The 27963-nt window shown below is 40.6% G+C and overlaps 1 protein-coding gene across 1 annotated transcript in view; it reads left to right on the top strand.

The window, feature by feature from the left end:
* ADARB2 (adenosine deaminase RNA specific B2 (inactive)) overlaps positions 1–27963 on the top strand; it is a 306178-nt gene that overhangs the window by 226580 nt on the left and 51635 nt on the right. Inside the window, exon 4 of the mRNA XM_054642603.2 lies at positions 20452–20566. Coding sequence (XP_054498578.1) covers positions 20452–20566 — 115 coding nt within the window. The remainder of the gene's footprint in view (positions 1–20451; positions 20567–27963) is intronic.

The following is a 27963-nucleotide window of genomic DNA, read 5'->3' as shown; positions in this document are numbered from 1 at the left end:
CATATATATATATGCAGAATGCCCAATGTGATTTGGCATAAATGCTTTAATCACATGAATTTCAGGTGTAACCTACTTGTAGCTGCACAACTGAGTGTGAGGCATCTGTCTTAAGTGCCAGCTGATAATAAGCATCATGAATCTTCTCTCCAGATCCCGCAGCACTTCCCAGACAATGGGTTTGATTTGTTCTGGGCTTTCATGCAAAGCTTTCACTGAAGGCAAAAGCAATTCCTCGTGCAGAAGAGCCCACTGCACTACACAGACAGTGACTTCTGGGGGGTGAAGCACTGCAGCTTGAGCCAGAGCTTTGTTCCTGTGAGAATAGTCTTTTCTCCCCTAAAATACTTGAGCCAGAAATGTTAGAAAGTTATGATAACGTTAATGTCCAAACAAAGACAGAGGACATGTTCTGTGAGACTCCTCTGTAAAATTTGTATAGCTTTATCATGCTTTTAAAGGAAAGAAAAAAGGCATCTGCTACTCCAGCACACTGCAGAAAAAACATGTGGAGGATGATACAAAAGCACGGAATAGTCTTTTGTGACATGTGGAATGGACAAAAAGTCAGTAAAGGAAGAAAGAGTGCCCAACTGTAAATGGAGGATCATTTTATTTCCATGTTACTTTCTGTTTTGGCACTGAAAGGGAGAAGCAGCTTAATTCTGATATTGTGGTGTTAACCATATGAAAAGCAGCTTTGTTGTAATTGATTTTGCTCAATTTCACATGTACACCCACACCCATACATATGCTTATAAATGCAGAAGGATACAGCCAGCAAATTGGTGAGGTAAACTCATTTTCTAAAATAAATCTTTTAAAACAAGTTTTTTTAATAAAATCTCAAACAGGAAAAATAGATCTTAGAGCTGTCTGAAAATAAAATTTTTAATTTGAAAAACCATCCAGAAATATTTGTAAAATTATCAGAAATGTTCCTTGAGTCTAGTCAGAGAGTGATTGGAGGGAATTTTTTCATTGCTGCCACTTGAATTTCATGTGGCCATATTTACATGAATGGATCAAATTTGGAGAGGGAGACATACATTTGGTTTTCAAGATTGTCAAGTTTTGAATTTTTTTTTGTCTTAGCTTTACAGATATTTATGTAGAAAGATTTTTTTCTTGAAAATCATGAATATAAAATTCAGTATATTTACACATTCTGAATGAAGCCTATGGAAGTAAGTGCTACAAAGTAAAGTTCATACACAGTGAAAATCTCTTTCAGGAGCATTAATTACTCCTGAATGTTTGTGAGTACCCAAAATCCTGACATAAAAGCTGTAATTTCTATGCAAAGTAGATAGGATGATTGAGTTATAATTAAAATGGTAATTATACCCTTAATGCTCTCTATTTGACTTTTCAAAAAAAAATGTTATGCTCCAAGAAAAGCTATTTAAAGATCAGAGAAAAATGTTTGAAAAATGAATGTATTCAAGACAGTCTAGATCTTTTAAAATCCAGTTACTGATTTTTACATGCTTTCATGTATAGTCTGAAACATTTTCTTCATTTATTTTGGTCCATAGAAATAATAAAAAATCATTGGAACGTGAAAAGTTTAAATGAACGCAATATTCTCCAAGTTGATATTTAACATGATAAATATTTGAAATGTTGGAGGGCAGGCAGCAGTATTCACTTGCTGACTAAAATCCTGGCTTCCATCCTCTTAACTGGGCAATGCCAAGGAAAGAGCTGATGGGAATTTGGCAGCCCTGTCGTTCGCCCCTGGCTGTTTCGAGCACATTGACAGGACAAATGCATTTCCTTCGATCCCTCATTGACCCTTTAAAATTAAAGCAAGAGCACCTAAAGCTATACATTAAATGTCAGCAGTGGCAGTCTAGTGGAGCTGTGTCAATGTTTGATGATGTATGGCTTGCTGGGAGGCGCTGGGAACGCTGGCCCTGGCGGAGGTGACACCCAGCTGTGTGGCTCTCAGCCAGCCATGGTGCGTGCCCAGGAGGTGGGAAGGGGTAGGAGAGCAGTGCCCACGGGGTGGGATGTGCCTGTAGATCCAAGAGGATCCATGCAGCAGAGCAGGGCCTTTTCCCAGCCGCTGCCAAACTCGTGGTATTTGCACATGTGCACCCATCTGCCCGTGCAATTGGAATGTCCATACTGGGACTCTGAGCGTCTTGATTCACTCTGCAGTTGGTATAGCAGCCCCTTCTGCTCCTCAGCTAAGCACTCCTCAGGGCAAAGCAAAAGAAGGGGCTTAGGGAGCTGAAAACAAAGTAAAATTGGTAAAGTTGTGCAGTCTTAGATACCTGGTTTTTTGCAGCACATCTCAGCAAAGCCCCTTTGTCTCCATCCATCTATCTAACCCACATACACATCACTTATCTTGGACTTCAGGACTCTTCTCTGTTATTAATTTTCAAATATGATTGAAAGTTTTTCCTTGTGTCCCACAAAAAGCACGATAGGGAGGATTTAGGACAGAATTTTTCAATTTTTGTAAACTACAGAGCCAACTACAGTGATTTCCTGGTTTCTAGCCAGTTTTATCTAGCATTAAAAAAATTAATAATAAAAAGGGAGCCAAGGACTTCCCTGCTGTTGGTCTATTTTTCTGCTCACCAATGGGTGGTGGTGAGGAACTGTGAGCAGGCTCTGAAATTGGGGTAAAGCTGAAAAGTCATTGAAGGAAATGAGCTTAATTCCTGTTACATGCTGTCCCTCCTCATCCAATACCTGATCCAAAACCAGGGCTAACAGGCAGACCTCCTCTGAGGACCAGCTATACCCATTATATCAATCTGTTTGGAACTGTCTTGTGCCTGATAACAGGGATGATCACATTCTCCAGTGTGTGCTCTGAGCATCATACTCGGCTCCATGTGTGGCAGGCTCTGTCTCTGCCCAGCACCAAGTTGTACCACCCAGATCCAGCATCACAGTATTCCCCTCTTTCCCATGTATCTGTAATGCTCAAGATCCTCCTCTACTCCAAGCACACTAGAAATGGTAGCAGGAGGAAAAAAAAGAAACTCATCTGGAGGGTAAGAGGGGAAGGAGTTTGTGTGTGGTAACAAGATAAACCTTTGTAAGGAGCATCAGTGTTACTCAGAAGAAGTAGTAAAAATCTGTAGAGGAAAAAGAATTGTAAACAAGCATGTGCATAAGGAAGAAGGAAAAAATCTGTAAGGAAAGGTAGGGGACAAGGATTATTGGCTGTCATCTCCTCTTGCTTTTTTCAAGAGACATTTGTGAAGTCTTTTCTTCTTGAGTGAGTCTGTTTCAATACCTCACCCCTTGTTTCATATGGTGGTTTATAGTCTCTCTGCAATCTGTAATTGAGAGCTGCTATTTGCAATCCCCTGCAGTAAGTTCTGAGTCACTGATTTTTAGTCATTGAGATTTTTAGAAATAGTATTAGTTAGCAAAGGACATGCTACAGGTATTTATCAATTCTAGTTGGTCTGAAAAAAATGTATTGGTAGGCATCACTGATAGCCACAAGCTATTCCAAATTTCTACCACTGTAAAATGAAATAAAATGCACAAGAAAAAATTTTAAAAGCTTTGCATAAAAAGCTGAACGCATAAAATAGCAGAAGTGTTCCATTTTTAAAGACACAGGAAGTCTAAACCAAAGCCTGCTTAAGCAAAGGTAAAAGCCTCAATAGATTTCTGAGCCAAGGTTTGGCTCAGATTCTGAATTCTTTCCTTAGTAACATGACTGCACTCTAGCAGAAAAGCTTTGAGGGAGGGGGAAAGAAGAACTTTCTGAAATTATTGGTGGTGGTGGATTTAGGAGTTGGTTTTATAAGTGCTTTCTCCACTGAAATTGAAGCACGTTGGATGGCCACATACAACTGGGCTTGCCACATGCAAATGGATTCTTACTATTCTTACTAACTGAGGATGTCAGCAGCTGCAGTTCCTTTGCCAAATGTGGCACAAACATGTGCCAGTCCTTAATAAGTGTTTATTTCTTCTTCACATAATGCTAGTCCATGCCTTTTGAGCTGGGTTTTACATTTGAGGTTTCTAAACTAAAATTCTCAGCATAGATTGTGTTGTGTTTCTTGGCTTTGATAATCTCTTAAGAGATTGTTTAAAAACTTTGTGCTATGAATGTTCCTGGATCCTCAACTTTCCAGGGGAAAAAAACAAGATCAGCAGCAAAGAGGGCTCTTCCTGTATTCTGCATAATGTAGAATCATAGAAGCACAGAATAGTTTGGGTTGGAAGAGACCTTAAAGTTCACCCAGTTCCAACCCCCTTGTCAGAAGCAGGGATGCCACCCACAAATCAGGCCCCCTCCAACCTGGCCTTTGACACTTCCTTGTATGCCTGTGAAGCTGCTGCAAGCTGCAAAAACACTCTTGCCAGGCACTAAACCAGAACACAAACCAGCCCACAGTCTCCTTAAGGCCAAGAAAGCCATTTTCTCCTTAAAACAAGAAGTCCTCAATGGCACTGGTGTTGCTGGCTGTGATGGAGCCCCATGCCCAAATTCTGCTGCCGAGGGGCTGTCTCTGACCAGTGACATCTGGTAAAAGTCTGCTGTATCTCTGGTAGCACAGCTGTGGAACTCCCTGGAGAGCTCATGGATGATGATTTTCTATCAGCCAGTACACAAAGCCAGTGGCTGCTGCAGGAGCTACATAGTGAAAAGGGGTTGTCCCCTCTCCTGTAAGGTGTTTACAGCCCATGCAGGCCTCTGCTTTCCTTGTAGGGCAACCAAGAAGGCAAAATTAGCACCATAGCCCATTTATTATAACCCTGGAGGACACAGATAGAAGGACATGTTTGGAGTGTCATCTCCCATTGATCCTGAATATGTATTTCTGGTTTCATAGCTTAATTACACCTGCAGAGGAAATAAATGTTTGTTTTGTCTCTTTGATGACCTGGCCCATGTTGCTGACATGCCAGTACTGTAATTGCAATGCTTTGCTTTGCCCCAGAGATCACTTACTGAGGCCATGAGAGAGGTGATCCTTGGGGAGCTGCAGGCAGAGGAATGCAGGTAGAGAAACTGAGGCACAGAATTTCCATAGCTGTTTCAACGAAGTGGTTGCAGCTCCTGTCCTAGTTCATCATGCCTATAACAAAAAGCATTAGATGCTTAACATCCTTGGTATCTCATAACATAAAAGGACAATCTTACATCTCATTTGTGCCTGCAGTGAGAATGAGCTCTTCAAAGACCTCCATCCATCTCCCTTTGCAAGCTTGATACTTAAAAAACACAAGGGAAGCTCATGTTTTGTCCTTTTCTGTGGTATAGCAATATATTTTGTATGACAATAATTTCCCTCAAGGCTCCCAGTTGTCCCATGAGAGGTCTGCCATCATCCTTGCCTTGAAAAACTTCTCTGTACCTCTTTGATTAGAGTTCTTTTGAAATGTTTTTTTCAGATCTAGCTAGACAAAAAATATTAAGGACAAGAAACAAATAGTAAAGTCTGAGATGTGAAAGTTTGGTTAGAGAAAAATGGTAACACTGCTACATCTCTCTTAGAAGCTGGTGTTAGTCTGCCAACAGTTAAACCCTATATGTGCTAAAGAAACTATAAAATACATGATACACAGCATAGATTTTAGCAAAACATTTGCTGAGATGTGATGGAAATGTCATCTATAAAAAGCCTCCTTAACCACCTTAATATATATAAAATGGCAATCTACAATTTGGCATGACATATGCATATATATATATATATATATATATACACTCACATATATAGAGTATGTGACAAAATACAGCTGCACCACAACATTTTAGCCAGCAAGGGTAAGCCTTGCTGTTTGTTTTTCAGGTCAGAGGGTCTGTGATAATTTCATTAGCTGCTGAAACATAGTTTTACTGTGTTCCAAGGACAGTGTTAAGTGCACAGGACTCCTGTTACTGGCAATGAAAATTAATATCTAGGACATTGCAATAGGATCTGAACATTTCACTACAAAAGATGGCAATGTGATGAATGTAGAGATAAATGCTGTGTAGGTGAGGGGATTTTATTCCATTTCCAGGTGTAAGGAGATCACTTTATTCTGATCTCTTACTACTGGTACCTATTCAATATTACTGCAGCACTCAAATTGAAGGGGTAGACAACCAATTTAATCTGCTGCTGAACCAGTAGATCAGGATTCTTCCTGCAGCCAGTGGGAGAAATAATCTCTTATGGGAAGAGATGACCAAAATATGGCCATCACTCAGGGGTCTTGCATGACTCTATGGACTGACCACTGGAAATGAGGGTAGGTCATAAATGCACACCTCAAAATAACAACCCCAAACATTCAAGAAAAGGTGTAGAATGCTCAGTTTTCTAAATCCACCTCTCCTAACAAGTTTTTCCCAGGACAGCCTTCTCCCTAGGGATCATAGCACTGCTTTTCCATCTGGGCACTCTGCCCCTCCAGACTAAAGCTTGCTGTCTTTGACAGAGACATGCTACAGTTCACCACACTGTTTGTATTACTAATCAAGGAGACAAACATTTGTGACATAAATTGCATGCTCTCACAGCACAATCTGAACTGAACCATCTCTTGATTGCCCATAGCAACAGAGGGGTGTGGTACCCTAGGACTCAGCTAAAACAGTCTAATATGCAGGTTAGGTTTTAAGAACATGCTGGATTATAAGAACAAGGAAGAAGAAATCTAAAGGAGAAGGAATTTAAGAAAGAAGACATAAAGAAAGCCTGTGTTGGCCATGGGGGACAGAGAGACTGAGGTACAATTGTGTTGTCCAGCCATGTATTACCCAACCATTTGTCAAGACAGATATCTCGGGGCACAATGTGGGAGTGGTGAGAAACCATCAAAAAGAGCAAAGTGGCTCAGGGAGAGCTTGAAGGTGTGTGTCTTTGGTGAAAGGATATCTTGGTACTGACACTAGACCCACAGAATCATTTCCCAGTTCAGTGACCTTGCAGTGCGCTGTCTGGATTGCATAAAAGAAAATGTGCTCACATGTTATTATTACTGCATTACTTCACAATTAACTAAATGTTAAAATGCAGTAGATCACCCACCATTTCCCTGCCAAGAGATATGACTTTTCTCTCTGTGTCTCATGGTCTCTTTTCTTTGTTTTTAATCACTTTCATTTCTAAACATACACAGACATTGTTGTGTGAATCAGACCAGCAGTGCTCAAGCTTGCAGAGAAACCCAGGGGTTTTTGATGTTTTGTCAGTTGTAATCAATGAAAGCAAGTCTGATGCTTTTAAATTCCTGTCTGAGGTTTCCTTCCATTCACCTTGCAAAGCACAGGAGTTAGACCTGCAGCATACAACTCTGCAGTGAGAAAAGAGCAAATGACTGGCCAGGTCAGTGTGTTGTGTGCCATATTCATACACACAGACCAGCACGCTTTCACACCCACACTGCTCTGAAAAGAGGAAAAAAAAAACAAGCCCACAAACCACTGCTAGAGGAGACTGTGCCAACCTGCTACTCACCTGTGGAAGTGAACTACCCAGATTAATTACCTGACAAAGGCTGGACTGCAGCTGTCAGCTCAGAACAAGAATAGTGTGTCAACGAGAAGCAAAACTGGAGACATGCTGGAAAGGCTTTTTGTACACCAGGTTTTTTCTTTTTTTTTTTTTGCTTTTTACTTCTGAGAATTTCCCCACTATTACTAACACTTATTTTTGCCTTGCTGTCATACCAAAGTGCATTGGAACATGCCTGCCTTGGGATAAACTCTGCGCAGCATGGAGCAAGATTGCTGCCAACCACAAAGCCACACAATTCTAAAGAATCAGGAATACCAGTGAAATGGCTGCAGTGTTAACCATATCACACAGGTGGTGGTTAAAATTACAATAGCTGCATGAACTAGTGGTTGGAACTTTTTATTCTTCCTGGTTCCCTCTCAGGACTCAGAAGTGGTACCAAGAATGAGCAGTTTTTCTCCTGGTGTAGGCACCTTCCCTGCTCGTGTTCCTGGGTGCAGGATCCAACTGCTCTCACTGGCCACACAGCCAGTGCTGGCTGTGGCTTTTCTGCTTGTCACCCTCTACTGCCCACATCTAAAGCTAGGTGCTGTGCAGAGTGGAGGGGTGAGCAGGACAGAGCTGGGCCATAAACTGAAGTAAAACAGTTTCACAGAATCACAGAATGACTGGGTTGGAAGAGACCTTCAAGATCATCAAGTCCAACCCAGCCCAAACACTTCAGCTAAACCCTGGCATTGAGTGCCACATCCAGTCTTTTCTAAAACACATCCAGAGATGGTGACTCCACCACTCCCTGGGCAGACCATTCCAGAACTTTATCACTCTTTCCATAAAAAAACTTTTTCCTAATATCCAACCTAAACTTCCGTTGGTGCAGCTTGAGACTGTGTCCTCTGGTTCTGTCAGTTGCTGCCTGGAGAAAAAGACCAACCCCCACCTAACCACAAACACCTTTCATGAAGTTGTAGAGAGGGATAAAGTCACCTCTGAGTCTCCTTTCCAATACTTTGACCCTCACCTGTGCCAAAGAAGTCAGATGCATGACTTCTTGAGTGTTCCCATTTTACAGACTGGGAATTGAGGCAAGGGCTGGTGGCATGCCTGGCACCATCAGGCTGCAGAGGATTCAGGCAGAGGGGCAGAAACTCACCCCACATCCTTGAGCCTTCACCCTCCCCATTCCCTGCTTGCCATTCACACTCATAAATGCTTCTTTGTGCTAATTTGACCACAGCAAAAACAGCATTATGAGGTGCTGCAGTCTGAAGCCTATACAGACTCAGGAAGGGTCCTGATCCTATAGATGAAATACTTGCAATGCAGGCAAGGGTGAGCAGGCCAGCAGTGAGAGTGTAAATCACTGCTCACCCCAGAGCTGCCTGAGCTGTGACCTCATCCCTTACACCTCCTCTTGTTTGCAAAGCCTTTCTCCACCCAGAGGGGGCTTTCAGTCAGATGTGTGTAGAAATTCTCAGCTTAATTTGATTTTTGGGAGGAGGCAGGGGGATTTAAGTGAGAGGGTTTTTTGTTTGTGTTTATTTCTCCCCTCAGAGCTGCCTTTCATTGCACATTTACTAGTTCTGGAAGACAACACCCTGCTGACACTTAGAGAAGCATCAGTGAATAAAGTCTGTTGTACAGGCTGCAAAGCCATCTGGACTTTCTGCTGAAAAGGTTGGACATGGTTTCAGGCAAGATTTTATCACATCTGAAAAAAAAACCTTCTGTACTCAGTACCTCTTCCAAGGTTGATGTCAGGGTGGGTTTTTTTTTTTTCTTTTGTCAGTTGCAAAGCAAAAAAAAATGACAAACAGTTGGAAGGCAGTAAGGATGGAGATATAAATCTCTAGAGGAAGCTTTGTCAAAGGTAGTGGAGTATAAACAAAAAATAAATTAGTTTTGGTGTTATCAGAAACTGGACAGTCTTCAATTTGTATAATAGTTTGTCTGGGTTTCCAGACCACCTATGCAATGCCTCTGTGAGGCAAAGTACAGATTCACTCAACAGAAGAAGTGAAGAAAATGGTTAAACAACAATTAAATGAGGAGAAAGGAAGAAGAAAGACAGGAAGACAAAGGTGCAATGGCAGACAGCCTTGAAATCCTTCATTTTTTTTGCTTGTATTATTTTCAGAAATAAAGCAGAACATTTTACCTTGCTGTCGATATTAATCAGTTCTTGAGTCCAAGAATTTTGTGTATCCCTTGTGTTCTACACCCCCCTCCTTGCCCAGGTTTTGGCAGGACAATTTCATAGACTGAAAAGGGTAGCACAAGGCTTGTGTGCCAGCTCCTCCTGGCTGAGGATCCCTGTGAGCAGAGCAGGAGAGAGAAACATGCTGAAAGTAATTTATTGGAGTGCCCTTTAGGTTATGTGCAGCTTAACAAGTGAGCTAACAACCAGTGATTACCTTAGAAACACAGATTGGTGAGACAGTTTTATATATTCTGAGAGCTGGGTATAGAGCTGGGTATTCCTCTTTTCTCACCAAAATTGCTGTCTGAATTTCAGGAGATTTTTTCTTACCCCACAGCTGTAAAAAGGAGCCCAGATGTATAATGCCAGACCCCTTAGAAATACTTTGAGGTGTCCTTCCTCAAGTACAGTGTGCTGGTAAAAAGAAACATATTTATATTTGTATTAGCCTTTTTCTTTTTCTCTGTAAAGGAAGAATTGTACATTTCTTGGCTTTGACACTGACTTACCTAAGCAAAATTGGAGCAGATTTTCTCTCAATTTAACGATCAATTTATGGGAATAAATATATTTACATATCTTATATAAATTTTATAGGATTTGGTCAATTTGTAGGTATATTGCTTTGATATTTTTCTGGAAGTACATAAATAAATAGAAATAATAATTTTTAACTTAATTACTGGTTTTATCCATTTATTCCTTTTTTTCTTCACAAAGAGCTCTTATTTACTACTCACTTAAAACAACTTTCCCATGATGAGGAATGCTTCAAAAAGATTTTATTTGCTGTAAGAAATCTGAGCTCTAACTGAAAACTCTGACATTGCACTTAACTGCAGCAGATATTTCACACCTTTCTCACAGGAATGGTCACAAGGGAAGGTCAGCCTGTAGAGGACAGCCCACACAGTGCCTCATGGCCTCGTGCTCCTGAGTTCTTGTTTAAAGGCAAGTCTGCTGAGGCAACAGGTTTTGCCCAAGAGTATTGTCACAAGGTTTTAAAATTGCATTCTCAGGTTTTAGGTGTGAACATTGGTTAGGAGTTTCTTGAGTGGAGGGGAAAGTGATGAGACAGCAATGTTTGGGTTTTAGAACATGGGCTAAAAGTAAAATTGATTTTTTGGCTTCACATGCATGCTCTTGACAGGTATTAAAAAAAACCAAAAAGCTAACTCTTTATTTCAGCATTGTTGTGTTAATTACTTGTGTTTATCCAGTAAGGGACAGCAAATCAGGGAAGTGCTGTTGTAACTCTGGTGCCAGGCACACACCAGTCCCAAATGGCTGAGAGGGTGCCTGAGTGGCAATTGGGATTCAGGGGAAATCATGGTTCTGCCTCTCCTAGCACAAAGCCACCCTGGATGATGAGAACTACCCCTGCTAAGCACACATTTGAGAAGAAGCCCAGAGAAGGGTGAGGTAACATGAAATGCAGTTTCCCTGACCACCCCTCTCAGCCAAGGGGAAGTTTATTAGCAAGGTTACAGCCAAATTTGAGAATCATTACAGCAAGTGACAGCAAGATCTTTAACAAGAAGGAAGAAATCCAATGTCTGTATAGTAATTGCCACACAAAGTATTATATGCCTTGCTCTGCAGTGGTTCAGAAAGTTGAGTCGTGCTGTGCCTTGCTGGGATCAGCAGTTCAGAAGAGATTAAATTTGTTTTGGACACTGGCTGCTCCCTGCTTTATCTAACAAAGCACATGTGTGACGGGCAAGGCGCTTAATAGCACAGACCATTAATGAGAACCATAAACACACAGGCATAGATTTTCAAAATGATGGTCAAGGGATTTGAGCAAGCACTGTTCTCTCCCCTCTTTCAGCACTTTCCCAGGAGCTGCTAACTGGTTAAGCTTTGGGAAGAGAGTGGACCTCGAACAGCCGGGAGAATTGTATGTGACAAGGGCTTTGCCACCATCAGGTTCCAAATGATGTTCATTTTAATGCACCTAAGCAAGATAAAGCAAGGAAACTGAAAACTGAAAAGACATTTCTCAGATAAAGGATTGATTTTATTAAAGAGAGGCAATTCATAATATTAATCTAAAATGTAGGTTTTTTATAGAGACCATAAAAGTGTTTTTACAGAGTTAGCCGTTCCTAGACACTGATGGCTTTACAGAGCTTTTATCTAGTTAAAGAAAACCCATTGGTGCTAATTTAATATCTGTAGTGTACAACAGCTTGACACCTGAGGCTTGTCCTAAAGCAGGAACAAGGCTGCAAAGCGAACACTACTTCATTTTTTGAATTATTCAGCACTTGCAGGCAACCTTATGTGTGCCTCTCTAGGAAGAAGGCTTTTGGATCAGTAAAAGAAAAGTAAAAAGGCAAACAAACAACCATTCCTTTCTGGTGTTTGTTAGCAGGTGCAGTATTGACTTCAGGAATGATTCTGCAAAATTGCTGTGGACATTCTTCATTATCAGAGCTGTATGCAGAAGGAGCAAAGCTGGCAACCTAGCATGGCCTCCTTCAGGGAACAACTGCTCATGTCAGTGGAAAAGCTTGTTTCCTCTAAATTCATTGAAATGCTACCTATTGGTAGCATCTCTTTAGAGCAAGATGAATGCAGACAGCAGTGAATCAACCTCAGATAGAGGGGGCCCATACATTAGCATCCTAACATTAGCACACTAATGTAAATTTAAAGATTCTAATTAAACCTTTATGCAAAATGTTTTCCTACTAAATAGAAAACTTTACTTTTTGGAGGAGCTGAGGCATTTGGATTTGACAGCATTTCCTTTTTCAATAGTATGCTTATTTTATGTGTTCTATTTTCTTTCAGTCACTCCAGGGGTTTCTGAAACAAATAAAAAGATACATTATATTGTTTGATTGATTCCCTGTAGTCAAGGCATATATTGAGAAAACAGACCAATTTTTTTCACTGAGCTTGTAGAATAAATTTCACTTTGATCTTTCTGCTTCCTACTGTGGCTACACATTTCTTTTGAGATATTTAACACTGATTAATCTCATTTACAGGATCCTATAGTGGTACTCAGGTACAAATTCAGAAACTTTTTCATTATGGAAGAAATTTTATCACAGCTTTTGGTTTCTAAATTTGTCCTTTCCCGTTACCCCCAAATGCCCCAGTAAAACTTGGGGTGTGTTTCCCCCATTTTAAACTTGAGATTTGTGTATAAAAATTCAATATTTTAAGACAAAAACTGTGAACTTCCAAACAGTTCCTCTTTGCCAGTTATGACTAAAAATTTCACTGAAAATATTTAAAACAAATTTTATCAGGAGACTTTTGTGGTCCCTAGTAAAAGAGGTTCAGCTGCAGTGGAGGTCATTCAGATGGCATTTAGCCACTCAAGAAACAGAATAAGTGAGAAACCTACCACAGCCTTTAAGCATTGCTGGAGCATACGCTGGGTGTATGAACAATTCAGCAAAATCTTGTTATATGTTTTTTAGCAGACCTCCCATTCACTAAAATAGAGTCAAATCTAAAACCTAAAGAGGTCATTGGGAAACCTAAAGCCAAGTTTTACCAAAGAGGGACCTTAGCCAATCCTCCCATTCCACCTTTTTCTAATCTTAATTTTTCCATGTATGCTGTATCCTCCCAACTCTAGCACAGGCAGTGCTATGGTTTTCATAAAGCCCTAAGTTTACTGTGAGGCACAAAATAAAAATGGGTGAGAGAGGGAATTCTCTTTTTTTTAATCCCATTGTTGGATCTTTTGGGGCATTTCATCATTCTTCTGTCTGCCACACAGGGACTATGTTCAAATCTGCTTCACACAGCAGCCAGCACAGTGCTGATATTTAGTAAATGATCACTAATGACAGAAGCAACAGCGTGGAGGCAAATATGTTTTGTGGGGCCTGGGAAATTAGCAGAGCAATCAGCCTCCAGCCAGGGTGAGAGAGGAGAGGGAAGTAGGCAGCAAATAATCACTCTGAGCCCAGGAGCCTATTCACAGTCTGCACAAGCTGGCCAAGCCAGCCCAGGTCAGCTAAGCCACTAAGGAGCCCTCATAAATGCAGAGCAAATTTGGGACATTTGATGATCACAGAAATCAGGAATTCATTGAGGTAGCTCCGCATCATATGGAGCTAAAACATTTGTAATAGGACTATGAACAGATGGGGGAGGGTGGTGAAAGTGATTCTTTGACTGAATCAATAGGACCAGTTGATCTTCCTCATCAATCTTGATAAGAAAACTGTGAGGATACTTAGTGTCAGGAGTGCTTTATTGGAGTTTTCATTAAAAGCTCCATGTGGAAATGTGTACCCAGCTGCTGCCACATGCAGCCTGTGCAGCACAAGCCCATCCCCCTCTAAATAGCACAACTGAGAAGACCTCTCTGAGTCAGGATGTACACAGGATATATCAGCACAGTTCAGCTGAAATGAAACACACAGCCAGACAAAATAAAACCACAGCCATCTAAGATAAAACAAAGCCCATAAACAGTGACCCTCAGGAGTAAGCCAGAGCCAGACATAATGATCAATACTCTAGGAGTTATGATCAGTGAGAAATAATTCCTGTACATCTCAAGGAAAGAGCCACAATGAATTCCCTGGCAGAGCCTTGTTCTTTGAGTAATAATCTGTAAATGCCTGCACAGGCTGAAGGAAGGCTGAGTTATGATAGGCTGTGACTGCAGCCCCCAGTCTGGCTGCAGAAGCCCTTGTGTGACTCTGCTTGGAGAGTCTCATCACTGACAGTGCCATTTGTGTCCCAGTTTCCCTGAAATGTGGGTGAAAATTGTCCCCTTTTGCCTCTGGATAAAGGGGGCTCGTGGCAAAGCAAGTGGTTTGCACTGAGGCCAAGGAAGGAGGGCAAAGAATGAGCCCAACCTCCAGCCCCCTGCCCGTGACCAGCTTCCTTCCTTCCTTCCTTCCTTCCTTCCTTCCTTCCTTCCTTCCTTCCTTCCTTCCTTCCTTCCTTCCTTCCTTCCTTCCTTCCTTCCTTCCTTCCTTCCTTCCTTCCTTCCTTCCTTCCTTCCTTCCTTCCTTCCTTCCTTCCTTCCTTCCTTCCTTCCTTCCTTCCTTCCTTCCTTCCTTCCTCATTCCTCTCCATTGTGCTGGGGGAGCCCCTGGCACTAAATTGATTTCAGAAGACTGATGATGGAGGGCAAGCCATGAACCTCAGCTATTTCTCTGCTCAAGGCTGCATCTTGAAGATGATGTAATACCTGGGAAGAGCCTGACTAATTCATTGACTTGAGGGTACAATCACTTATCAATGAATCTCCAACTAACTACAGCAAACTTATTTACAAGCCTGGGAAAAAAAAATGTGTAGCAATTTGCTATACAACCTGACCAGGAGCAGCTCTTCAGGATTGATCTCTGTGCTGTGTTTTCCTCCCCTCCCATTTAGACAGTGAGAGTTCCCTGCAGGAAAAACATACAAACTCCCACTGTCAATGAGTGTGTGTTTCCCTCTTGGACAGTGAAAAGAACTGGGTGTGCATCTCCTTTTATCTGAAGAGAGTTGTAAACTTAATTCAACCTCATCCCCATTCATCGTGTTCAACATCTAGCCCCCAAATGTCAGTGAGATTCTGGAAATAAAGTACTTGGGAGACAGCAAAAACAGAGCCCTTAGTGATATCTGTATAGTAGAATATTTCTTCCCATCCATATGCAAATCTAACCTTTTTGATATTTCTACCCTATAAACCCTAAGACAGGATTTCAATAGAAAATGTTTACTAAAGGCTTTCTCCTTTATAATCTATTGATTTTAATATCCTTACTACTCCTGCTGAATGTCAGTTTTACCCTGAAGACTCCCATTGCAAACTTGAACACATTTAATTATTTATACCATTTGAAATATTAGTGCTGAGAAATCCCTAAAAGTTTTTGGTTCTGTAATGGTGTGATCTAAAGTTTGATTTTCTTTTGTGGATAACAGAAGTAATTTGATATACTAATCAAGGACAGATGAATACTTCAGACATCACAATGCAGTTATAATAGTAATGACATCTATTTTTCATCTTTCCAGACTCCTTGTATATGTTAAAATACAGCTCATTAAGTACTGTAGGATTTGTCAGTGAACAATTTAGCATTATGTTTTCTTTCTTCTGCCAGCAGCCTGAGCCAGAAACTTGTTTCCATCAGAGGCAGAGGGCATTTAGACAGTGTTCAAGGTTTGAGTGCTACCTAGGGCAGATTTGCCCTTGGATGGGGGTCAAGCAGTCTTCTTTGCCTTACTTGTATCACTCACTGTATGCACAAGACTGACCTTGTCTCTCTGAGACAATTATTTTTTGTACAGAAGAATTTATGTGAGAACCTATGAAAAGATTTTCATAGCAGGCAAATCAAAGCAGTGGATTTAAAAAAAAAAACTCAGCACCTTGAAGGTCAATTCTTCCCCTGACTCCTGTTTTTTACTCCCAACATCCACCCAAAGCCAGAGTGATGGAGCTCACCCTGCCTGGCCAGGGTATGGGCATGCCTGAGCTCCCATCCCTGCCACTTGAGCCTTGTCTGGAACATGCAAGAGTCAGGAATCCTTCCACTGGCTTCAGTGGTGATCTGTACCCAGACCCCAGTGTTCCAAGGGGATTAAACCCCTGGGCATAAATCCCTCCTAGGTTCAGCACACAAGAAGCATTTCAGCATTTATTCTTCTATGTATATTGGGAAAAAAAGTCAAATTTCTGACTGTCCATATCTTTCTATTTTTTTCACCCCTGTCCCCCTGCCCTGAGCTGCAAATTCTCTGCCATTACATGATCAGAGCAATTGCATGCATCTCTATTAATTGCACTGAATTCTCTTTCACAAGGTAAGTTTCTACTCTTATTTTTCCTTCATCTTCAGAAACTTTCCCTTTTTCTTTTACCAACCTGATAGCTGTTCAGAAGCTGCCAAGATGTATTTGGCTCTTGTATTTACTCCAGATGGAGACTTTTATTTTCACTCATATCTGGCAGTAGGAACTGTGGTATCACCAAACACAACTTTTCTCTGAGATTGTTTTGATAGAAGAAAAGAACCATTCCTTTTGCAGATGGTTTATAAGTTACTTCTGATGGCAGATAATATAGTCTAGCCTGGATCCTTAAAGTTCAACAACACTCACAATAGCCATAAATAGTTGGATTTTTCTGGTTTATATCCCCTCAGGAATAACCATCTGGATATGTATCCTTTAGTAGTCTAGGATTATTGTTTAAAAGTAAAGCTAGAAAATATCTGGAATGAAATCTGTGGTTCTCCACTGAGCAGGGATAAATGCAGCCACTCTTATCTCCACCATATCTGTCCTGTGTGCATTAGATATGTCTGTAACTAGTTAAGTTTCCTAAGAAGCACTGAGAACCAGTCTTAAGGTTCTAAATAGGCAGAAATGCTGTCACTGATTTCATTTCACAGAAGGAGGTGGAGCCAAATAGCTGCTCTGGTGTGTGCTAGAGGGAAGGCAGGGTGCTGCAGGGATGGGTGTAGCTGAGGAACCCAGTGCCACACCCAGCTCTGCCACTGGGCCAACTTACAGGACCAGAGTACTCAAAGGTCTGAAATTAATGCTGCACAAGGAGGAGCAATCTTCAGAGTATTAAATCTCTTGTGGGGCTGAGCCATGCACTTCTTCCTTATTTTTCTCCATCTGAAAAAAATAAACTGCTTCTTTTCTTCCTTTCCATTTTACTTTGGAATATCCATTTGGAAATTTAGGGCAATATGATGTCCTGGAAATGACCTCTCTCAGATTAAACACTCTTCCTGGTTGTTTTTCCAGCATTCCACATGTATTCATCTTGGTTATTCCTTTGCTTCCATGAGTTTCACTGGCATCCTTTTAGGCAATGGAATCAAGACAAAAAAATGTTCGCCTGACTTATTTTAGCTAAGAGGCTTCATATTTAATGGATTTGCTGTTCTTTAATGTCCCAGGTCACTCCCTGAGATCAGCAAATGCTGAATTTCTTATCACCCTTATATGTTATCTGAAGTCATGTCGTTATTTCGCCTTTAGTGAGTCTCTTTGCTCTCTGGCTTTGGAACCCACTGCCAAATGAAGTAAAGAAAGCTCTGACTATGGGGAATTTCTAAATCCAAAGTTAAAAGTTATTTGTTCTGTTTAGCATTTTTAAAATTATTCTTTTAGGAATTGTATGTGCCTCTGAGCTAATTAACTCTTAATGAGCGCAAAATGCCCTGGGATGCAGATTTGGACGGTACAGTAGAAATGCAGACATGGATTGGACTGCAGCACTGCAGCAGATGACATTTATGATTTGATTCTTTTTTAAATGATGGTGCAGATATTTTTATTGAGATACTCTTCCCCCCCCATCCCCCCTCCCCCCACCCCATCTTTCTAGTCTAAATAAAGCTGATCAGATTTTCAGTCCACCATATGGGGCCCAGTTATATCAGTTCTGCAAATACACTTTAGTTTTTCATTATGGATGAAGTCACTCTTCAGCAGGGAAAACAAGTTGAGAAACAAACTTTCGTATTATGAAAGACAGGCAGTGTTCCAGCACTGAGCACTTAACCAGAGCATCAGGAAATCAGAACACCTGGCTGTGCCCAGCTCTGTGCTATTCCCCTGGACCAGTCCCTCACCCTTTTAGTGCTTTCACTCATTCATCTGTAAAGTGGCCGTAATTGCGTTTATATCACAAGGGTGCCTTGATGCTTGGCAAATGAGAATTGACCCAAAATTCATCCTTCAGAAGCACTGTATGAGCAGTACCTCGCTCACATGGTAATTGTGGACAATTAGATTAGAAGAGGTATAAATGCAGTGAAAGTGAAATTCCATTTAGGAACTGTCAAACTGTTCTTGATAATTTTTCTTAGTTTTCGTCTAATTCTAGTGTGGAGTTTTGCATGCATCTCCCAGAAAGGCTTTATATGCCTCTTTTCTTCTTCTGCAACAAGACAGCATATTTTATTCGTGTTATATTAAACTGTGTTTTGGGCAAATGGTTTGTTCCCAGAACAGTACCTTGGAAAGCTAGGTTTAGAGAAACAAAGAAAAATTATTGTGTCAAAGAAATCCTATCCTCTATGTATTTGAGCAAATTGCAATAACTTATGAGGATTGTACACAGAAAAAATATTCCAGGTTTTATGAAAAGGGGTTTGCTTAAGTGTTGTTATGTTTTATTTAATTAGATTTTTTTTATACTTACCATAATAATGTTTTAAAATTAAGTTGAATTCCCACAACAAACTGTAGAAACATATGGTGTACAGCCTGCAGAGGCACTTAATGGCAGTAGCATTACTCATATTTGTGAGTTAGAACCTGCTTTCCTCTGAGAAGTAGCTGTGTGTTCTCCCAGTTTAAAACACTGTTTAACACCAACCTTTTTGGTTGTGTTTGGGGAGGAAAAGAATGAATGTGATCTTCCTAAATACACATTTCCTTATTTCCACGTAGCTGTTGATATTTCAGGGTGAGGGAAGTTGTGTGTCAGACTCAGGGTCTCCTCCATGTGTGTCATGAGCACACTTAATGAAACCAAGTGGATTAAAGGGGGCCTGTTTTACCAGGATCACCCCCAGGTAGCATATCACTACACCAGAAGAAAAAAATGGGATTGTTTCTTCCTTGAGCCCCTTTTCCTAACAAAGGCACAATCACTTGGGGCTAACCAGATTTCAGGGTGCCAGGAGGTCTCTGTCAGCACCCCAAAGTAAATTCCAGCTCCCAGGAACTGCTTCCAGAAGGATTTGTAGTTTTAACTTGGTTCCCTACAAGAAGTCATATATCTTTAAAAAAATCCTTTGGATGTTACTTTTTTATGTTCAGACTTGCAAAGCACTTTAAGAACAACTCATGCTCACAAGGAGTGTTCCACTGACTTATCTCTAACGTATGCTTGAGAGGCTCAGTGCAAAACAAAATTCAGAGATTAAGTAAATGAAAAGATATCAAACATTCCAGCAGGGAATCATTCCAAGTCATGGTGTTCTCAGGAGCACCAGAGCTGGTTTATGTTCATGCTCATTCATGCAGAGTCTGCAGAATTCACTTTTTAGACCCTTTTAATCTGCTCTGTTTTAGTAACCAGGTTCCCAAGGCTCTCCCTGGTGATTGGACTCATTCATACCTGAGGGTTCAGACCACACACTCTCCAGTGCCCAGCCTATGGGAAAATTTGACCTTTCAAAAAAGATGCCATGCTCAGAAAGAGACATGGCAGACCAGTCCCTCCCAGGCCACTGCACACCCATGAACTGCAAGCAACATCTTTGGCAGGATATGCAAGCAGATTCCCCATCATCCTTCCAAGACAGACGCAGGACAGATCATGGTGCTCCTCTGGCAGATTCCTGAGCTTATTGCTTTGCCTTAATAGCTGTGAGTCATTAAAAACTCATTTTGAATGCAGAAATAGGTGGTTTTTACTGATAAACCAGGCCTCAACTCAGTTCTCAGTCTTCAGTGGGCTAATGGAAATTTTCTGTGGGCTCACAGAAATACGTGGTTCTGTAGGACACAGGTCCACCTCCTTAGCTTACTATAATAAAGTGCTTTAAATTCCTGTGAACTGGTGCTGGACCAATGTCTTAAGAGACTAGGAAAAGGTTCATTCTCTAAATCTTCTCCCTTTACCCCTGGTCCTAGTCAATATGGGTCTCTTGGCTTTCATGCAGTTAATTTTGCCATTTCTGAGGATGATGTAGGAAGTTGAAGGAGGGATACTCATTTTGTCTTTGCTCAAATAGGTGGTGTTTAATTCTAAACTGTACCTCTCAGCAGCTGACATCGGGTGACTAATCTGCAAAAATGCCCAGGTTCCTCAGTCAAAGAAGTGAAACAATTCTTTCTGACTGTCTCTTTCAGGATTTTGCTGACTCTGTATACCAAATGGTTGCACAGAAGTTCCAGGAGCTGACAGACAATTTCACTTCCATGCATGCACGCCACAAAACTCTTGCAGGCATTGTGATGACCAAAGGTAAGATATTCTCTCATTTATTTTCCTCTGACATTTTTCATGACTAAGTAATACATTATTTACCTGGTTCACAATACTGAAGGATGACTTTACTCCCACACAGAAAAATGAATAGTAATGCAGTGAAAAGAAGCATTAAATATTTACACCTCAAGTAAGTTCGCACAAAAAATATTGGCAACAGAGTTGAAGATTTATTCATAAATATGTTGCTACATTTCTTTGTTTACAGGACAAAATGCAGCCCTTTCTGATTTTTCATTTCCTTACAGATGGGGGAGAGAGTTATCAATAAAAGTAGTATTATTTATTAATTACTTTCTTAGGTCTGAATACACCAAGTTCTTGTTATACAACATAAACTTTGTTTTAGACTGGCAACAGAAACAAATGTGCTTTCCAGTCAAAAATCCAAACCCAGAGTATGTGTAATTTTAGTTCTGCTCTTCTCTAGCCATGGGAAATACTTACCAGCAGCAGGGCCAAAATTTGGTATTCACTCCTGTTAAGACTTGATTGATTGACACATACTGTGTGGGAATTTTCAGTGTTTGATGAAGCAGTTGCATGGATGGTCCTTCTCTGCAAGCACCCCTCAGGTGGGGCACCTCAGTATTTATGAGGACATCAGCAGTGGAGATGCTTCCATAAACTTCATTCTCTCTCTGACACATGGAGCAGTGGGCCCAGTAGAGAAATGAGAAGATAAGCTTGGAGGGGAAAGGCATATATAATTCATCCAGGCTTGTCTCACTCCTTCCTTTCAACAATTACATTAGCTAGGTTCAGTAGGGACACTTGTGAATATTGCAAGACAGCAGTATGGAAACAGGATTTTCTGATGGATCTTTTCCAGCCACAGAGCCTAAATGCAGATAAGATTTCTGTGCTGAGCATCTCCTTTCTGATGTGAAGAGAATAAGTAACCATATTCAGTATGAAGGAAAATAAAAAGGAAGTGTGATTGATTTTGGGATGTGAAAGATGCACTCTAGATACAGCATACCAACTGCCTTGTCATTGTCAGATTTCTTGACTGTGGCTCTCATCAGATTTAAACAAAGTGCTATAGTTTATTTAGATAAGCTCTTTCCAAGCAGAAGCACAAGGGAGAATGTTTATATATACTTTTTATAAGAAACTAAGCTACAGGAGCCAAGAACTGTTGCTTTAACCACATGTAGGGGGAGAGCACAGGGGAGCTTGCACTTACTGTAAGAATTGTAAGAAATGCCTGTAGGAATTTCATCCCATTCTTCTTTGACAAGGAGCTACTCCTACATTCTTTATAGACCAGCTTTATAAAGACCTACTCCTACATTCTTATATAGACCAGCTTTATAAAGCATGGTTGAGCCACTGCAGCCTTATTTCTACATGTCCAAAGAAGCACATTAAAGACTCACAATATATGAGAAGAACTGTGACTGGAAGGAGTCATAATTCCCAAAGTTATGGCTGCTGAGTGCATGCAGTGCTAGGGGAAGAAAAGGGCACTGCCAAACTTTCTTAGCCTTTCTGGGATGTTGGGGGCTGTCTGTGTCTCTTCTTTAGGGAAGGGCTAAAAGTGTCCTTAATGCTGTTTGTTTCTTTTGGTGGGTCCCATGTCCTTAGTGAGATTTTACAAATTTGTGTTTCATATTTCATCTTAGTCAGCATTAGGACAAAGTGTAATTTTACTTATGTTCACAAACTATTTCCCTCTAGGCTTCTTTTTTAATTCTGAATTCCCTCTCATGAATTTCTTCAATCTGTCAGCCATCCAATTTGTCAATATCTCACTGGTTTTGTGGAACCCAGAAAAGAAACTTGCAGATATAAGGTGATTCACAGAAGATGCAAATCTAGCAACAGCCTTGTCTTAGTATATTCTCCAGGAAGGTTTGAGTTCTTTCCAGCACAAGAATCTCAGCCAACCAAGGCAAGATGAATCATCTGTCATTTGTGTCATTATTTTCTGTACTAAGGTTGTAGATTTGTGGTCTCTTCTTCACCATCATTCCCAGAAGTAGCAAGGACCTCAGCACACACTTTTCAAAGATGGCATAGGCAGGTTTTCCACATCAAGCACTCAAATGAGTACCAATTCCCTGTGTTTTTAACAAAAAAATTGGCAGAAGCTGTCTTAGATCTCTGTAAACAATTTACTAATGACATCAACAAAAACAAATCTGGAAATGTCTTGTTGCATTCCGTACTATAAGTGACAAAAACTGATTTGTTTTTACCTTCATTTCAATTTACTGTCATCCTGACTAGAAGCAGATTTATCTGTGCTTGTACAGTTTCCAGGCAAAGCTGGTAAAAAGCACAATGGGATTCTGTGATAACTGCTGTTAAGATAATGCAAGATCTCTACAGACAAAAAAAGAAGTGTGCTAGATTGGTTTTCTTTTTCTGAACTCTGACATTTTTTCTGTCATTTCAATTTCCCAAGGAAACCAAAGAGAATTAGGTTTGGCCACTGTAATTGACTTATGCTGTAGCACCCGGGGCAAATTCCAATGTGTAAGAAAGAAAAAAAATGTGGAAAATTATGTTATTGATGGACTGAGAATGTTCTACAGTAATAAATTGCTAGTCAGTGAAACAGGCAGTCCAAAGCATTTAGAAATGCTTTGCTCTGAATTGTGATGACAATTAAAATCTCCATGCTTTTTTGTAAAAGTAAGTTTAGTTGTTTAGCAGACATCAAGATAATCTTAAAAGTATTGGCCTAGGCAGGAGCAATTTACCACACTAGATAACAGCTGATGTGATCTTATCTGTTGTAATGCAATAATTGAATATAATAATAACTAAAAAAACTCACATAACTGATCTTGAACTAAACGTTTCAAAAGATTGAAGAGTTTAAATCAATTATTTAATAGTTATAATGTATAATTTCATAATGTATTTGAAATCTGCCAGTCCTCTAACATATTCTAATTTTGTTGAAACACACTCAGAGGAGATTGTTCTCTCAAAAATTGTTTGATCAATTCTAAGAAAAATTGTTTAACAAGTGGGTGCATTCAAATCTTCCTCATACAGCAAGCTATAATCCAAGACTATCTTCAAGTAGAACAATAAGTATACTTATTACTGAAGCATAATATTTATATGAAGACCTATGCTTTACTGCACATTGACTCTCCACAGCAGATCTGCTGATTTCTCTGAAGATATGATGAAGTCACACATGGTAAATTAAGAACATCATCTCACCTGTGGAAAAGACATTCTGGACCACACCATGTCAGACACAAGCCATCAGCTCAGAACTTGCATTATATGATGCAAGTTAACTTCCCTCATCATGTTTGGCATTAGTGGCTAAAACACAATTGATAACACGACATTTTGGGTATGTGCTTGCAAATTGCCAAGACTATCTCTCTCTCCTATCCCCAACAAGTAAACTGGAGATGAGCAAGAGGCTGAGAGGGGGCAAAGCCAGGACAGGTGTCCTCAGCTGATGGAGGGAGTATTTCTTGCCATAGGACACTGTGCTCAGCAGTAAAAAACTGGGGAGAGGGGAAGGGGGAGATAAATGGTTTTATGGCATTTGTCTTGCCAAGCAACCATGAACTATCATTATATCAATGCATTAGTCTTGCCTTCCTTCTGTTTCTTCCCAGTCCCACAGGAGAGTGGAATGAGCAAGAGGCTGTGTGGGTGTTTGGCTCTTGGCCAGGATCAACCAATATTTCATTTCAACAGCAGCTGTTTCTTGATGTTTCTGGTTGTCAGGGAAAGATGACCCACCAGCTCCCCATCCTTCTGTCTCTCAGGTGCAATTTGGACATCTTATTTTGACTCACTGCTCTGCTGTATCTTACTATTGAAAAGTTTTTAGAGACAAGCAGTTTTCAATATTGTTGTTATGTCAGCTGATACATTTGAAAAAATGAAGGGCAAGCAAGCTATTATTTTCTAACACGAGGCAACAAATGCAAAACCAGAGCACTCTCACATACCTCTGGGCCTGATGCCCAGAGTCACAGACTGTGGGGTGACAGGAGGAGCCCCTGTGGCCCCACCATGGGTCACCAGGCAGGGCAGCACACAGAGCACTGGGGGGACAGTGTGGCAGTGCTGCCTGTCCCCCAGAGCTGGGAGGGAGGAAGTCCCAGGGCAGGGCAGAGCAGGGTGGGAGCCTCACACTGACTGCTGTGATCCAAAGACTGGTGGCATTCACACTGTTTATTGGCATCAAAGAGACAGTTTGGCTTTTGCTCTACCTGAAATCACCAGGCAAAGTAAAGAATTCCTGTCACTCAGTAAAGAGATGATCTATTATTGCTGAGGTCCTCTTTGCAAAAAAAAAACCCCTGCCATAATCATTAGGGACAAAATGAAACTGCTATTTAAACACAATTTTCCCATTTGTGTTTGACAAATCTTAGCAGCTTAAATACTGATAGGAACTTTTTGTCATGCTTTCTGTTAAAAATGAAGCATTAAGAAAGTTCAGTCCTTTTCACGGCACTGTAACATTCATAGAAAAAGATTATGAGTTGATTCTTCGCTTCAATTTTCTCTTTGCTATATATATTTTTTTAAGGCTGACAATCATTTTGATGTTAAAAGCAAATTAGGAGGTCTTCTCAGTTATCTTGTGTGAAATAAAGATGAACTGGACAAAAGAGCCCTAAATAGAAATTTCATGCTGTGATAAAAGATGGGAAATTATCATCTGTATCTCATGGAATGGATCTTAATCATTGCTAAGTGGAATAACAGAAAAAAGTAAAGTTGACAATATGTCTCCATGGATCTTTCCAGACACATTAAGATTCACAAAGCCTGGCTTTTAAGTACAATGAGAAATACTACTGTCCAATTGATTTCTAATCCTCAGTATGAGTAGGAAATTTGCAAAGCAGTAGAATGCAGTAGAACAGCCAGGCCATGTGTAGAGTACCAATCTGCTCCATCCCATGCTGCACTCGAGTAGCCAAACCAGTTAGAGAAAATGTGAACGATTTACAGGTTAGTGTCCAGAGCAGATTCCTTCAGGAAGAGAGGCACAGGAGGAATTTGGGCTCCCAGATCCCATTTGCATAGTTGGATGGATGCTAAAACCTGGTCCCAGTGGGATTCAGGGTTTCCATGAGAATTGAAACTTCTGAAATCAAAATTGAGTGCACAAACTGCTGACATCCCTTTGTAGATCTCAGAAGGTCTCTTCACCTACTGTTGTCTGATGTTCTCAAGGACATGGCACAAACTCATTTGACATTCTTGTAGACATTATTGACTTCTTACACATGCCAAGGTTGACACTTCACCAGTAGATGACAGTTTTTCTCAAAATAATTTAAACTAGGTAAATAGATATGTAGTTAGGAACCATATATGTCACTCTTTCTCAAAAATCTGGTTTTCTCTGCTTATAAACTCTAAACCATTAATGTTCAGATTCTCTCTAAATAGTTTTGAAGCCCATAAAACTATCCCTTTTCTACAGCTGCAACTCTATCCCTGGATTTTGTAATGTACACCTATAATGGGCATAATCTCATATTCCTGCAGCTCAAGAGACTTAGGTTTCCAAGTTCCAGCTCAAAGGACATTTGAGGTTTTGTAGCTAAAACTCTGGCCCCACCAGAGCCCTCACTTCTATTAAAATGTGGGTTTGGGCATCGTGAGGAGTCCCGCTACAAGAACAACTCTGAGTGTTTCTTCATCATTTCTGTCAAACAAGGGCTAATGAACAGAAAGTAGTTGAAGACAGATTACTTAGAAATGGAAAATATGAAATGGGACACAATCCTGCAGCCTTGCATAGAGCAGGAGAAAAACCAGCTTAGGGACAACTCTCCAGGCCAGGTTGTTATACGTTTTACATTAAAAAAAAAAAAAAAAAAAAAAAACCAGGGAGAAATGCAGGCACCAGCTGGGAGTAAGTACAGAACCAGAGCTTCACTTTTGGAGATGAGCACCCCAACATGCACACACACAGCCTCTCATTGCTGTTATTGTCTAACCTAATTCCATCCTCTTAGCTGTTTGGTGGCACAGGTTCAGAAGGAACAGGACAAAACACCCCTCTCATATCAGCAGTTTTAGGCACTTCCACAGGAAAATGGGAAGGGAGCTGAGTCCCTCATTTCTCAGCAGCTGAAGCAGCTGTGGGTGTCTCCAGCACATGGCACTGCTGACCTCTGGGCAGCTTCAGCTCCCCACTGTGCCCACAGGTTGCTCTGGTTCCCATCTCTTCTCAGACACTGAGCCTTTTTACCTCTCTGAACATTTACTGACTCTGGATTTAGTTTTCCATTCCTGCTGTTCAAAGTACTTTTCTGATTGAAACACCTCTCAAAACCTGGATGCAGACAAGGCCTTGGCTCTGTGTCACATGTAATTGCATTGGGCACAAGGATGGGTGTAATAATTAGCATAAAACATGGAAATTAAAAATAGGCACTTCTGTTTCCTAAGTGTGTCAAGCAAGGAGTTGGCAAGGTCAGACTTTCATTCTGCTCTGTGATAAGGCAAACTGGAAGCTGTCCCAATGTCAATACCAGGAGTGCATCTCACCCTAAAAAAAGAAATTTCTTTGGTGAATAAAGGCTTGGAAACCATTGCTTTCGCTTTACCAACCTAGTAAAACACATAGGAAGATGTTTTTAGATGCAAGCACACCAAAGAATTTTAAAAGAAATACAATTTTTAAAACAACCCCACATAAAATTAAGTTCCTCCTGTGCTTAAGTGCCGAAATTCATAGTCAGGATTTCATTCTTTCTCACTGTAATTTAGAATCTTACTACATCTAAAACTGTCAATTTACTTAATGCTCCAATATCAGTGGCGCAACATTTATTAGAGAAACACAGATATCTGCAGTCAGGAAATGGCAGGAAAGTGCAATTCAGTCCTGCTTTAAAATTAAGAATTATGTGCAAGCTCTCTTCTTGAGGAGAGTATTCAAAGTCACATGAAAGGAAAAAACCCTCAAAAAAACCTTGATACTGCCACTACAAATGTAGATTTTTTTTTTTTAAATCCTCAAAGGAGGTGAAGGGGTGAATCCCTCTCAGGATTTCCAAAGCCCATGTTGAGGAAAGGAAGGGAAGGTAAAGGGCACTGGTGCTCACAAACACAGCACTGTCTCCTTCCACACTCCTCAGAAGCAAAGCTGATGGGATTTCATCCTTTTGGTCCACTGAGGGGAGGGAAGAAATGGACCATAGAAATTAGAACTGGGAGAGACCACTAAGTCATCCAGTCCATTTCCCTGCAAGCATAAGATTGTTCCCAAGTGCTCTTTCCAGTCTAGATTGAAATTAATCAATTAACAATGGGGCTTTCAACAGTACCTTGGGAGACCATTCTAGCCTAATGGATCTCATTGTTAATAATTTTCACCAGTTATTCAGCCTGACTTTTATTTTCTTTGATGTCAT

The sequence above is a fragment of the Agelaius phoeniceus genome, chromosome 1, assembly GCF_051311805.1.
Source record: "Agelaius phoeniceus isolate bAgePho1 chromosome 1, bAgePho1.hap1, whole genome shotgun sequence".
In the NCBI taxonomy this organism is placed as follows: Eukaryota; Metazoa; Chordata; class Aves; order Passeriformes; family Icteridae; genus Agelaius; species Agelaius phoeniceus.
The sequence above is the reverse complement of the archived record's forward strand: the minus strand, read 5'-3'. Positions and strand labels throughout refer to the sequence as shown.